The 12112-nt window shown below is 42.0% G+C and overlaps 1 protein-coding gene across 3 annotated transcripts in view; it reads left to right on the forward strand.

Annotated features, from left to right (window-relative positions):
- The window catches only part of hdac4 (histone deacetylase 4), a 122774-nt gene that overhangs the window by 102587 nt on the left and 8075 nt on the right, over nucleotides 1–12112 (forward strand). For all 3 annotated transcript variants that reach the window (XM_085248717.1, XM_085248719.1, XM_085248718.1), the window contains 6 exons: nucleotides 450–505; nucleotides 689–776; nucleotides 1866–1985; nucleotides 2081–2178; nucleotides 8178–8296; nucleotides 9016–9149. In XM_085248717.1, coding sequence (XP_085104843.1) covers nucleotides 450–505; nucleotides 689–776; nucleotides 1866–1985; nucleotides 2081–2178; nucleotides 8178–8296; nucleotides 9016–9149 — 615 coding nt within the window. The remainder of the gene's footprint in view (nucleotides 1–449; nucleotides 506–688; nucleotides 777–1865; nucleotides 1986–2080; nucleotides 2179–8177; nucleotides 8297–9015; nucleotides 9150–12112) is intronic.

Consider the following 12112-nt stretch of genomic DNA (forward strand, 5'->3'; position numbering starts at 1 on the left):
ATACAGAAATAGATTTTAATACTTCTGAATGTATTTGTGTTCTTTCTGTTCATCGACACATTACTCGTCCTTACGGGGTAAATAGCGATGCTGGGAAAATAATGTGTTCGTTGTTATAGTCCAGTTGTGTTAGCATGCTTTTTAGGTTAATTTGTGATGAGTTGTAAGTATGAATGTGAGAGTGTGTGGTTATGCGTCACTCTGTGTTTGCCCTGTGATGGATTGGACACCTGTCCATGGGACCACACGAGGGGCTAATTCAGCCTGTGTAGGCCCACTATCCCAAGCCCCCACGTTAAATAAGCAATTAAGAAACTGTCCAAGCGCAGTCTTTATGGATTTCCATGTGTGGGTTTTTGCATGCAGCAGTGGATTTGTGAAACTATTTTTTACTAGTCTTTTAAATGAAGTGAGCAGGCGTGTCATCTGTGATCTGTTTTTGCCGACAGAATGGCTTCGCTATCGTTCGACCCCCTGGACACCACGCTGAGGAGAGCACACCTATGTAAGTAATCTCATCTTACAAAGCTGTTTTCCTCTTACTTTAGTGTTTCTGTACTTTTTATACAGCACTTACTGCATGATGCAAATAATATTGCTTAAGCATGAGTATAAAATTTAAAATGTCATCATTTTGTTGCTGTCTTCTTCTCTTTTTTTTTTTTTTTTTTTTTTGTTCAATCCTCAGGGGTTTCTGTTATTTTAACTCAGTCGCCATAGCAGCCAAGCTCCTGCAGCAGAGGCTCAATGTCAGTAAAATCCTCATCGTAGACTGGGTGAGTTTCTCAGTGGGATGTTTGTTACATGACAGCATACCTGTATGCACAGGTACAATATTAGACACGATGTGGCTCAAGGTTCTTGCACGGTAGACGTCTGCTCTCACTTGAAGGACAAAGAGTTGAGAGAGAAACTGACAACGTTGGCTAGCTACTCTTTGTTTCTCTTTATGCTCGTGTTGCATCCCAGAATAATCCCTTCTGCATAACTACTTTAAAATAATTTTTTATACCATAAAGTGTGAAAGAAAGAGACTGTCAGCTGACAAAGGCACAAACGTCTCACTAACTTCTATTAACAAAGAAAAGAAAATAGCTGCTAGATTTATGAGGCAGTAAAAATATAAAAATCCTCATTATGTTATCTGTTCCACTTGTTTTTAAATTGCGAGGGGTTATGAACATAGCAGCCGCAAACTGAGCTCTTGTCTGGCTATTTGGGTCAGATATTATCCCTTTTTTCTTCACAGAGAAAAAAATAAAATTTATACGAAGGTATGACGGAGCCTTTGTCGTGTCCAGGAGCGGTGCTGTTCAGTGGCATCCCTGGCTGGTCACGGCCATTCCCCAAAGCCTTTGAAGGGCCTTTTAATTTCCTCTCTGTCTGTCACAGGGGGACGCTGAGTGCAGGCTCATTGTCATGGCACTCGCCTCCAGCCGCCGGGACATTTTTAGAAATTGTGTACTGTAGCATTCATAGACATAGACAATGAGGTCATTTATAACTGACGCTTTTGGCAAAAGTGAGCAGCTGTTGAAGTCGAGTGTTTTATTGAATCGCGCTGAATCCTTTTGTGACATCGCAACAGGCTGGAAGGAGATGATATAGTCTGGCAGTATAGGACTCTCTCTCTGCATCAGTCAGCTGGTCCAAGTGGAGGTGCAGAGATTGATGGTCCCGTTTCTGTGAATCTCATTAATTTCCTCAAACCTATTCATCATAATCCGTCTTAATGACGAGGCAGTCTCTATGTGCCCCTGGTATTTGGTTTTTCTTTGACCGAAGAGATTTAAAGGATAATTACACTGAAAATATTATTATATGCTTATTTTTTAATAAAAAAATGCCCATTATAATCTTTCCAGGATGTCCACCATGGCAATGGAACCCAGCAGGCCTTCTACGCTGACCCCAGTGTCCTTTACCTGTCCCTGCATCGTTACGATGATGGGAATTTCTTCCCGGGAAGTGGCGCACCCGATGAGGTAAAGACGACAAATGCTTTTAATAAACCTTTCAGACCCAGCCTTCGGTCAGCCCACACGTAACAAACCCAGTCACGTGTGTTTGCGCTTCCTAGGTGGGCAGTGGAGCAGGTGAAGGTTTTAACGTGAACATGGCCTTTACTGGGGGACTGGACCCTCCTATGGGGGATGCAGAGTATCTAGCTGCATTCAGGTAAGACAGTGATGTCACTCACTGCAGTCTAACTCTTCCTGTCATAGCCTTGGAGTATGAAGTACAGTGTGTAACAAATTACCTGTTGGTAGCTGTTAAGAACTTATGGTGCTCACCCTTATCCCATCTGATTCCCGTTAGGCGCGCTCCTATAACTATACATAAGCTTCCACAGATACAGGCATGCACTCGGTGCAGACATGTACCTGTCTCTCATACATTTTTAGTTCACACAGCTGGAAAGGAGAAGGCCTGGATTGGTTCCAGTGCTCTTTGAAGATGAGTCCATGTTTGCAACTGTCTGTCCATCTGGCCCGAGCCCGACACATCAAACCAACAGGCCACTGGCTCATCGCGGCTTTAGGCACGCAATCCCCCGGAAGTACACCTTAGCTTCTTAATGCACCCCAGAACCCAGGGTGCTCTCGCTCCCCATCTCTCTCCTTTGTATTCTTCTCTCTCCTCCTCATCCTCCTCTTTCTACCCTGCTCTTTGCATCTGCGTTGATGACAGCCACGTAATGTATGTCATACTGCAGCTATTACTTATAATCTATGACTGAAGTCAGTAGCTGCTGCCTCATTCTCATTCCCTCTACCATCATAGACGTGCTACTCTCAGGAATTTATAAATAAATAAAACCACAAAAAGAGACTAGTAACCGTGCTCTGTATTAAATCACCTTTTAAATGTTAATGACTGTGTTGACAGTTGAGATGAGTATAACTGAGAGCTCTCCAATACTAACAGCACAAGAGACCATTAGGAAGACCTTAAATTACTAAGTTATTACTTTTATAACTCTGTATTTATATGTTTATTTGCGTTAGGAGGGGAAAGAATTAACCCTGCACACTCATTTCAAGTTTTAGAAATTCTTGAATAGTTCCAAAAATATAATCATGAAAACACAGTTAACTGAACCAAAGGGAACTTTCACTCAAACTCTGGCTTCCTGTGATTAAGAATTTGCCTCAGAAAATAGAGTTCACGCTTTTTTTTTTCTCATTTACAATTATTTAATATTTAATTTTACACTCTTAACGCACACTGGACTAAAAGTGTTGCTGTCATCTGGATCAACTTTTCTTATGCCCTTGTTTTGTGTGCGTTTGTCCTGGAGTGATGAACACAGATACGTGCATTTGCATATCAGCCTGTGCATGCTGAGGTTGTTAATGCGATTGCGATTCAGCCTTCTTTGCGTGAGGCAGAATAGGAGCTTGGTGTTCATGAACCTCAGGTCGTGTCACCATTAATTCCCAGAGGCTCCAGAGGTATTGGACAATTTATATGCCCCACGGGGGCACCAGCAAACCTGTGCGCAGGTCATAGATCTGTCACAAATGCACGCACACACACACGCATGCATGCACTCATTGTCAAACAAATGCATCATGCCCTGATTCAAATTTGCATGATTGTGTGCAAAATGTGCACAGTGCAACAGATGTGCAAATGCACACCTTTCATATCTGTTTGCTCACACATCTACAACCCAAAATAAACACTTGGTGAACACAGTTGCTCTTTCACTCTTATTACTTGTGTGTTTTGGTCTTTTCCTTCCTCTCTCTGTCTTGAGGAGGGGATGCGTGCCTTGCAGCCAGTACCTTCCCATTCCTCCTCTGGCCTGTGCCACGTTGCATTTGCAGGGGATCAAGTCTGAGCCTCCAGAAAGCACAGAGAAAAAAGATAAGAAAATTGGCCCTAATGAAAACCAGAAGCACTGTCTCTTTCCCCGTCTCTCTCTCTCTCTTCCTCTCTCACTCCCATCCCACCCACCCCCCTCTTTTTGCCATGAACTTGGAAAGACGAGAGAGGAGGAGAATTAAATTTAATTCAAACCAGCTCTCCGCAGAGCCAGATGACAGGGCTTTGAAGTGTAAGTGTGCGTGTGTGAGTTTTTCGCTCTCTTATTCTCCCTCTTCTCCTGCTCTCCTGTTCATTTTTTATGAACGAAGGGGGGAAGCCTGCAGTTTAACCTTTTGTTTGCTGGTTTGACAAGTGCTGCTCCCTCTGAAGGATCTTTCTTTCCTTTTTTTCCCCCATGAGAATGAATTTCTCTGAGCTTTAAAGCTTACAAATATCTAATTTGGTGGCATTTTCATCTAGACCAGAGCCAGTCATCCTATACAAAATGATAGGATAGTAATACTTTTTTTTTAATATATATTCTGTACATGACAGTACTGCTATTCATGTTACAAAGCTGAAGTACATGGGATCACAGGGCATAATCAAGATCTGGCAATGTATAAATTCAGGACTAGATTAATTACATACAGATGTGTAGTCCCGAGAGAGGAAGTTTTTCTTGGCTCAAAAAAATGACAGCTATGCCGAGACCTATTGCCGCGTTAACTTTTTCGAGTGTGCACATTTGATATCATGTTGGGTGACATGTGCCAAATACTAAAAGTGCTCACTGGAATCAGACAAGGAGAAATTACTTGGAGCAGAGTAAATGAAAAAGAGTGTGCATTATAAGGTTGAGCATGGTCAAGTCTTTTAAAGCGGTGCCAATCGAAGATATGTGTTCGCCTCCACAGATTTTACGCATGGAGATCTGTTCATACAGCTGAGGGAATGCTCCTCACTCTGTGGACAGGAGCTCCTTCTCTCTGAAAAGACTGAGAAAATACCCCCAGTGATGTCACCAGGCTTATTCTGGCTTGCAGAAACAGGAAGTGTAGGATTCGTTGTTTTCCCGAGCTCCGCTGCATCTATTTTGAGTATTCTTATTAAAGCCATCTCATAGCTGAAGTGCAACAGCCATTCAGCATTCCTTTGTGCTCTCTGTGCATGCAGACTCAGCTGCACCTGTTGCTAGGTAAGCCAAACAATGCTAAACAAAAGTTTAGACCACATAGCTGTCAAGTAATTGCATTTGTAGTTAAATGTAACTGGGAGACAGCCAGCAGTGGTTTAGATTTCAGCCTCTTTGGTCAGGATGTCCCATCGCTTACGGCTCAGTCGTAAACTCTCCCCTCCCTTAATTAACAAAAAGTCTTTTTCATCTCAGCGTGCATAGCCTCTGATTCACGCACAATTAGCCCTTCTCAAAACCACTTACTTCCCTCTCTGCCAGCCTGGTAATTGATCACTGCGGCTTTTTATTTGTTTAAATGTCAGGATATTATTCCAGTGGGGTGGGGTGTGGAACTGTCGACACCAGCAGTTTTCAGCATTGTGACCAGAACTAGTTGCTGTTTGTATTCAAGGTTGGAGGGGAGAGGGTGGAGGAGCCCTTGGTGGTTGAGGCATATCCTCGGCAGTCAAGGTTTCCCACCAAGTCGTGTGTCAGGCCACATAAGCGTCTGTGGCAGGCTTCTTTTAGTGTGGGGTCTTTATGGCCCCCAAATGTTAATGGGCCAAGGCTGTATGCTTAAATAAATGTAGCAGTTAGTCAGAGGGTTTAGCAGAAGTCCTTTTTAATTTAACATAAATCCAAACATAATTATCTGTGTTGCTCGTGTACACGTTTGTGTTGTTTACGGCTGTCTGACTTGAAGTATATGAAAGGCTGGAAAACAGCAAAAAAAAAAAGATGCAGTATGTCACGTCTTTCGCCTCATTCATCCACTCTTCATTTATGTCTTTACTCAATTAAGTTCACTTTGTTTTTCATCCTATTCGGCCTGACGTTTTCATCTGAAACGCTGCCAGCTGCACGATAGCGCACAGTGACGCTCACACTCTGCGTATACTTACTGTCTGGGACTCCCAAAAACCTCCCAGTGCTACCTCCCACCTCTCCCTCAGACAGCTGTGTGTATGTAGGAGTGTTGTGTTGTGGTGGGGGGTGGGGTGTGCACAGCTAAGGGTTATAATTTGGTGGTGAGCAAGAGATGGAAAAACCTGCGGCCTACGGAGCTCAGGGCACGCTGTTCACCCACAGCTGGCAAACCAACACCGTGTTCCTGAGGTCAGCAAAGTACAGGGGACCTACAACGAAACCCTGTGGTACTCCATCAGTCACAGACCTCACTAAAATGCTACTTGCCCAAATATCCCAGGCCCCAGAAAAATTGTTGTGCCATGCCAGAGGTTCCACAGCGAATGACAGAGACACTTGTTTTGCCATCTGGGAAGTCCTATTTATGAACTCAGTTAGACATTGTAAATTATGCTAAACCAGAATGCTATGTCACATGATACGTCTGTGCCCCTCCTGTTATTACTAGTTCGAGGATTGATTATTACAGGTTCATAACTTATGGAAACCCCATAAACATCTAAAGTTTTCACTTCTTAAAAGTTGTGTTATTGTTATTTTGTGATAGGACGACAAAAAAAGTTAAATATAAACAGCTCTAATCTTATTTTATCTAATCTGCTTGGTCAAAAACCCTTTCTTCAAAACAAGGTCATCCTATAAACCGACTGGATTTTCCAGCCACAGCTTGCAGTGAATCATTCCGCACTATTCCACTGTTGATTTGATTTCTGTGTATGACACATTGCACACAAGCAGTCAGATGAAGGTTGTACACAAGCAGCCCTCATTCACCACACCCATCCAGTCTTAGTTATCCTCCGTACTTAACACGCATACACATATGCAATTATATCTGTCCTTCCGTTTTTCCTTTTTACTTAAGGTTCATGCGGTTCATTGCACTAAATTTCCAAAACTTCCACTTCAAACATTTATGTGGCAGTTTTCCTTACCACACACATACTGTACAAACAAACTGATTAGTTGGATGTTTGCTTTGAAAACCATGAAATGGAGAAAAATGACCGTTTAGAAATTAAAAAAAAAATAATACTGCAATTCATTGACAGTGCGAGTGAATTGTAGCATCCTCAGAGTGGAAGAAAGCAACATCACGAGGGCACTAAGAACACTGAAGCCATTTCTTAGTATATTGATTTTATAGCAGTCCTTGTTACTCTTCTTTTAGTCATCAGAGCTAACACAATACTGATGCAAAGCCATATAGCAGTCCATATATGCCTAAAGACGATGGCAGTTATTAACATAGTTTTCAGCAGCTCTACATACTATTATCATCACTTTGTCCTTCAGATCAGTCCATCGATCTCAAAGCAGAGGTCAAATCTGACATGATACTTTAAGTCTATATATGGTACTTTCTATAAGCTGCCAATTTATAATAATTTTTGTCAATTTTCAAACAATAAATCATCAAGTTAACCTTGAAGACCTTGGTAGATCTAACCCAAATTTTAATGGATTATAAACATGACTGCAAAGTTCAACCTTCCGAGCTATCGTGTTTAATAACCTTGGCTGAGGTAATCGTTATTTGGTATTTATAAGTCTGTCAGACCTGAGTTTGTTGATGTGAGCACTTTGGTTTTTGTGCTTCTTTAATGTCCACGTATGCTTTGTTGTGAGTTCCTTATCCTTTGACACAGTTTCATGTATTGGAAATATGGCAGTGGGAAAAACGAACTGTTTATATTCACATGGGACAGCTTCTAATAGTGTTATAATTTAATCTTGAAATCTCAGGCTTGGTGGTTTTGATTCTCCTTTTGGTGGTTTGAGCTGCATTTCTTTCTAATCTAAAGTATTTGCTGTATTTAATGCATTTGTTTTTTTTAAAATACATGTTTCATACAGTAAGAGCAGCCCGGTCACCCTGTCATTTAGATCAAATATTAACCATATGTGGCAGTTTAAGAATATCCGGTTGCAAGAATGCCAGTGAAATGTAGTGTGACACTTTTTATAGCCTTGCTTGAAAAATACAATATAATAGTGAGAATTTTCCACAAGGCTGTGTGACAAAATCTAACCTCACTTATCGCCAAGATTTTGTGATGTTTTTGAGAAACACTAGACTTTAAAATTACTTCTGGTTTCTGGCCTTCGTGTGTGGGGCAGCAAGCCAAATAAGAAGCATGCATGCAGATGCTGATGTGTAAGGTCGAAATATAGACATCAGAAGCTGAAAAGCTTTGACTGACTGAGATTTAACTAAAGTGTTTTTACGGATACATTACGTTGCCTATTGTTTCTCCAGGACGGTGGTCATGCCTATTGCCAATGAGTTTGCGCCTGATATGGTTCTGGTATCTTCTGGCTTTGATGCAGTAGATGGACATGCCCCACCGCTGGGAGGATACAAACTGACAGCCAAATGTAAGTGCTGATTCAAACTGTCCATTTCATTTCTTCTAAATCAGTTTTTTCTTTTTCCTATGAGCTGAATCATATATGCACATCTTAAGGCGTGCACCACGTCACTCGTGCCGTATGCTCTGTGATGCTACACTGCTTTCAATGCTAGGAAAGACTCAAAAACATAAACTCGCCCCTTTTGTGTGCAGTGTGCATATCTAACTTACATATTCAGATAGAGACCCTGGCGTGACAGCAAAGAGCTTTTCTAAAACCATCCAGCAGATCTCAAATAAGAGCTAGGGGTCTTTGTTGTCAAAGAGGGGGGGTTATGGGTGGGTTAAAGAGGATTGCAGGAAGAGGGGATATGGTCGAATTTAGGGGGACTAAAGTATGGCTGAATACATATATAAGAACGCCCCTCATCCTGAGAGGAAAAACATCAAAGGCTGTGACCAAGACTAAACGCAAAGCCACATTTATTAAAATTAAACCTGGCTTATATTAGGGCTTGTTTTTTGCCCCCCAGTAAATCCACAGTGCACTCGCTTTCTCTTTTCCTCTGTGATGCATTCACCCCTTCCTTCATCCACGCTCCAGCCGCTTTTTTTTTTCTTTGATCAATATCCAGAAAGGAAGTTAGAGGCTGAATACCATTTCATTCTTCGTCTTTCTTTCTTTTCCTGCTCTTTCTCTCTCCCTCCCTTTGCCATTTCTGCTGTGATTTCCTGTCTGTCCAGGCTTTGGCTACCTGACCAGGCAGCTGATGGGTCTGGCAGGCGGTCGGCTGGTGCTTGCCTTGGAGGGGGGTCACGACCTCACAGCCATATGTGATGCCTCTGAAGCCTGCATCTCTGCTCTGCTTGGCAATGAGGTAAGATGTGCAGAGAGAGAAGGAGAGAGTACTTTAAATATTTGTCAAGTATTGTCAAACTGTTCTTGATCAGCACATTAAAGATGACCGTTTGCCTGTGTCAGCTGATATGTGATGATATGTGAGCACTCATATAATTCTTGCACTGGAGTTTGAGCTCCAGTGCAAGTAGGCGGTTCAGTAACACTGCAGACTTTTTGTGTACACTTTAAATGAATGACGCTAAAACAAAAAGTGTTACAAATGAATCACTGAGCGATGATTTCGGTTCTTGATTTGCTGTTATAATGTTTTAGGATTGAATATTTAAGTGTTTGTCATGTATTTTCTTACATCGCACATAACAGCAGTGTTTTGGTTCATAGTCCCTGCTGAAGGATGAACCTGTTTTCAAAAGTATTTTATTACTACACCACAAGTTTGTACAATTCTGCAACAACAGCAGGCTGATTTTTATTTTTAACTCATCCAAGCCCAAGCTCTTCACATTTTCTTCATCTACCCCACCACTCAGACAGGAAGTGAGCACCAAACACACACACATACGTCAGAGGGAGGATTTCCAGGCAGAAGGTTAATTGTAGAGTGTGTAGGTTGTGGAGTGGAGCAGCTCTGTGATTCATGGCTACCCACAGATTTCTTCTAGCTGGTGTCTGATTCATTGCAAAGGAACCAGCGAACTGCGGTTTCAAGTGGAGATTCTTGAGAGACACTTTACATCGAGGATTAATATCCAGACTGACATATATTAACATTTATTTTAAAAATGGAACAATCTAAACTGGAGTCTTTGCCACACGCACAGGCTCAGATCGTTGTCATTGGAGTTGTTTCTGTTCCTGCTAAAACCGTCATCTTCTGCAGTATCAGCAGTATAGAGCACCTTGAAATACAAATACATCATACCATGTGATGTAACAGTGTATTGATGCAGTGTTATTAACATTTTCCTCGGGACACTTTAATGCAAAATACTAAAAAGCAATAATAATTAAAAATGTACTTTTATTTTATAAACTCTAAACAAAGCCTGCATGAAAAACAAAATAAAAATGGCGTTTCTAAAAAGAATCGTAAAGTGCATCGTGAGCACGCTGGCGATGTTTTAACCGCTGACTAAACAGATCAAAGAAAGCTTCCAGCTCATGGGAAATGGCTAAACTTGGAGGCTAAATGTAATAACCTGCCTCTCTGTACCTGCATTTTGCCCACCAATGACTTGAAGCTGCAGTACATAGCACTGCCATTACATCTGTTAAAGCTTCAGGAATTCAAGGACACTTCAGAAGGGCGGATGCTTTTTGCTGTCACGAAGGTTTGTGCTCATGACTTCCAGCTTGAAGGACACTTTCGTTACTCACAGTACCGCCCTGAAGCAAAAATAATATTTTAGGCCAGGGGCTTTGCTTCTAAGGTTTCAGCCGCCTGTAGAGCACCAGTCTCAGCAGGGGTTTGGAGGAGGTACCTGGACGAGTGCCATGGGGAGCTGAAAATTCGAAAATAGGCAGGAGGCAGGGAGCGTCAATTGCCTCGGCTCTGCAGGGCATCCCTCTCACCCGGGGCCCTGTCATTGATACACATCTGAAAGTGGTTACCCTCACACCTCTGCAAGCAGGGTCAGCCTTGGTCTTGGAATCCGATAACAAAAGGAAATGGAGCAATCATTTGAAGTCGGGAGGGAGGAAGCTATTGTTATTAAGACGTGTGTAAGTATTGTTGTACCTGTGCAGGTCTTCGGAGTCTTTTTCAATAAACCTGGCCACTATACACAAGTCCCAACAACTTGGCTTCATCTTTAATTTAAAAAACAAAATCTTGAATAATGATTTTAAATATATTTATACATATATATATAGATATAGATATATGGCAGGAGCCTGACAGGACATGTTGTACAGAAGGCCTTACTGGCATGTGTTGAATGGGCAGACTGGTTTGAGTAAAGTTGTGAAGAACACAATGATGTTTTTCCCTTTCAAAGATAGAACTAGAGTTTGCATGACCTGCTCCGGCTGGCTCTTTGGCAGCAAGTGATGTCAGCTGTTTGAACAAAGGCAGATCACACGGTTGTTTGGTGCTTTGATAGCTGATAGCAAAGAAGAAAAAGTAGACTAAAATGTCCCTGATCGGATCAAAACAGCAGGAAGCAAGTGTTTCTAACGTAATCTCAGCAAACGTTTCTGTAATGGACAAGGAATGTTGATGGAAAACGTCAGTGGGGGATGGAGCTGGAGGGAAAGGATGGTGGCCTGTTTTCTTGTTTTGTTTTTCTGTCCTGGTAATGGCAAAAACAAAGTTTAGGAACAGTGAAGCCTTGCCAACCTTTGGGTCCAAGGCCAGCTGGGCATCAAATGAATAACAGTCAGAATAAATCCTTTTTTTTTGAATGACTGAGTACTTTCGTTCTCTTTCTTTGAGACTGTTTCAGTTTGTGCATGTGTGCGTGTTGGAGGGATGGACTGAGGCATACGATCACTGCTGGTCAGCTGTGCATTTGTTTATGTTGCTTCCAGCTGCCTGGGGGGGGGCGAGGGGTTTGTCTGCAGGTATCATGAACCCAATGCACGACTATAACTGAAACACTGTTCATGCTGTTGGTGCTCTTTAGTTGACCATCATGGACTGGGAGGTAATGCGCAGGTACTGCAAAAGACTCTGTATGTTATACATCATCTTCTCTTCCCCTGTGTCTCGTACTTTCTGTGTTTTACTCGAACTTGTGTGAGAGTTCTAGCCGTACTTTCTTTGGCAGGTTAAGACAAGCTTTGCTATAATGAGTATTGGGTTTCTTTTGAAAGCAGCTCAAATTAGCTGGTGGGAAGAGTTAGGGAAGAAAATTGCTGAATGGACTTTACAGGCTCTTTTATTCAGTCTCACTGCTGTAATGCATAATGCTGGAGTTTCTCTAGTTAAATAGCTCATGAATGATGCATTGGCAGCTCCACTAGTCAACTCTGAACTCT

This window comes from Mchenga conophoros, linkage group LG16, assembly GCF_057382185.1.
Source record: "Mchenga conophoros isolate Kocher_MC1m ecotype Shallow Benthic linkage group LG16, M_conophoros_male_GT1.1, whole genome shotgun sequence".
Taxonomy (NCBI): domain Eukaryota; kingdom Metazoa; phylum Chordata; class Actinopteri; order Cichliformes; family Cichlidae; genus Mchenga; species Mchenga conophoros.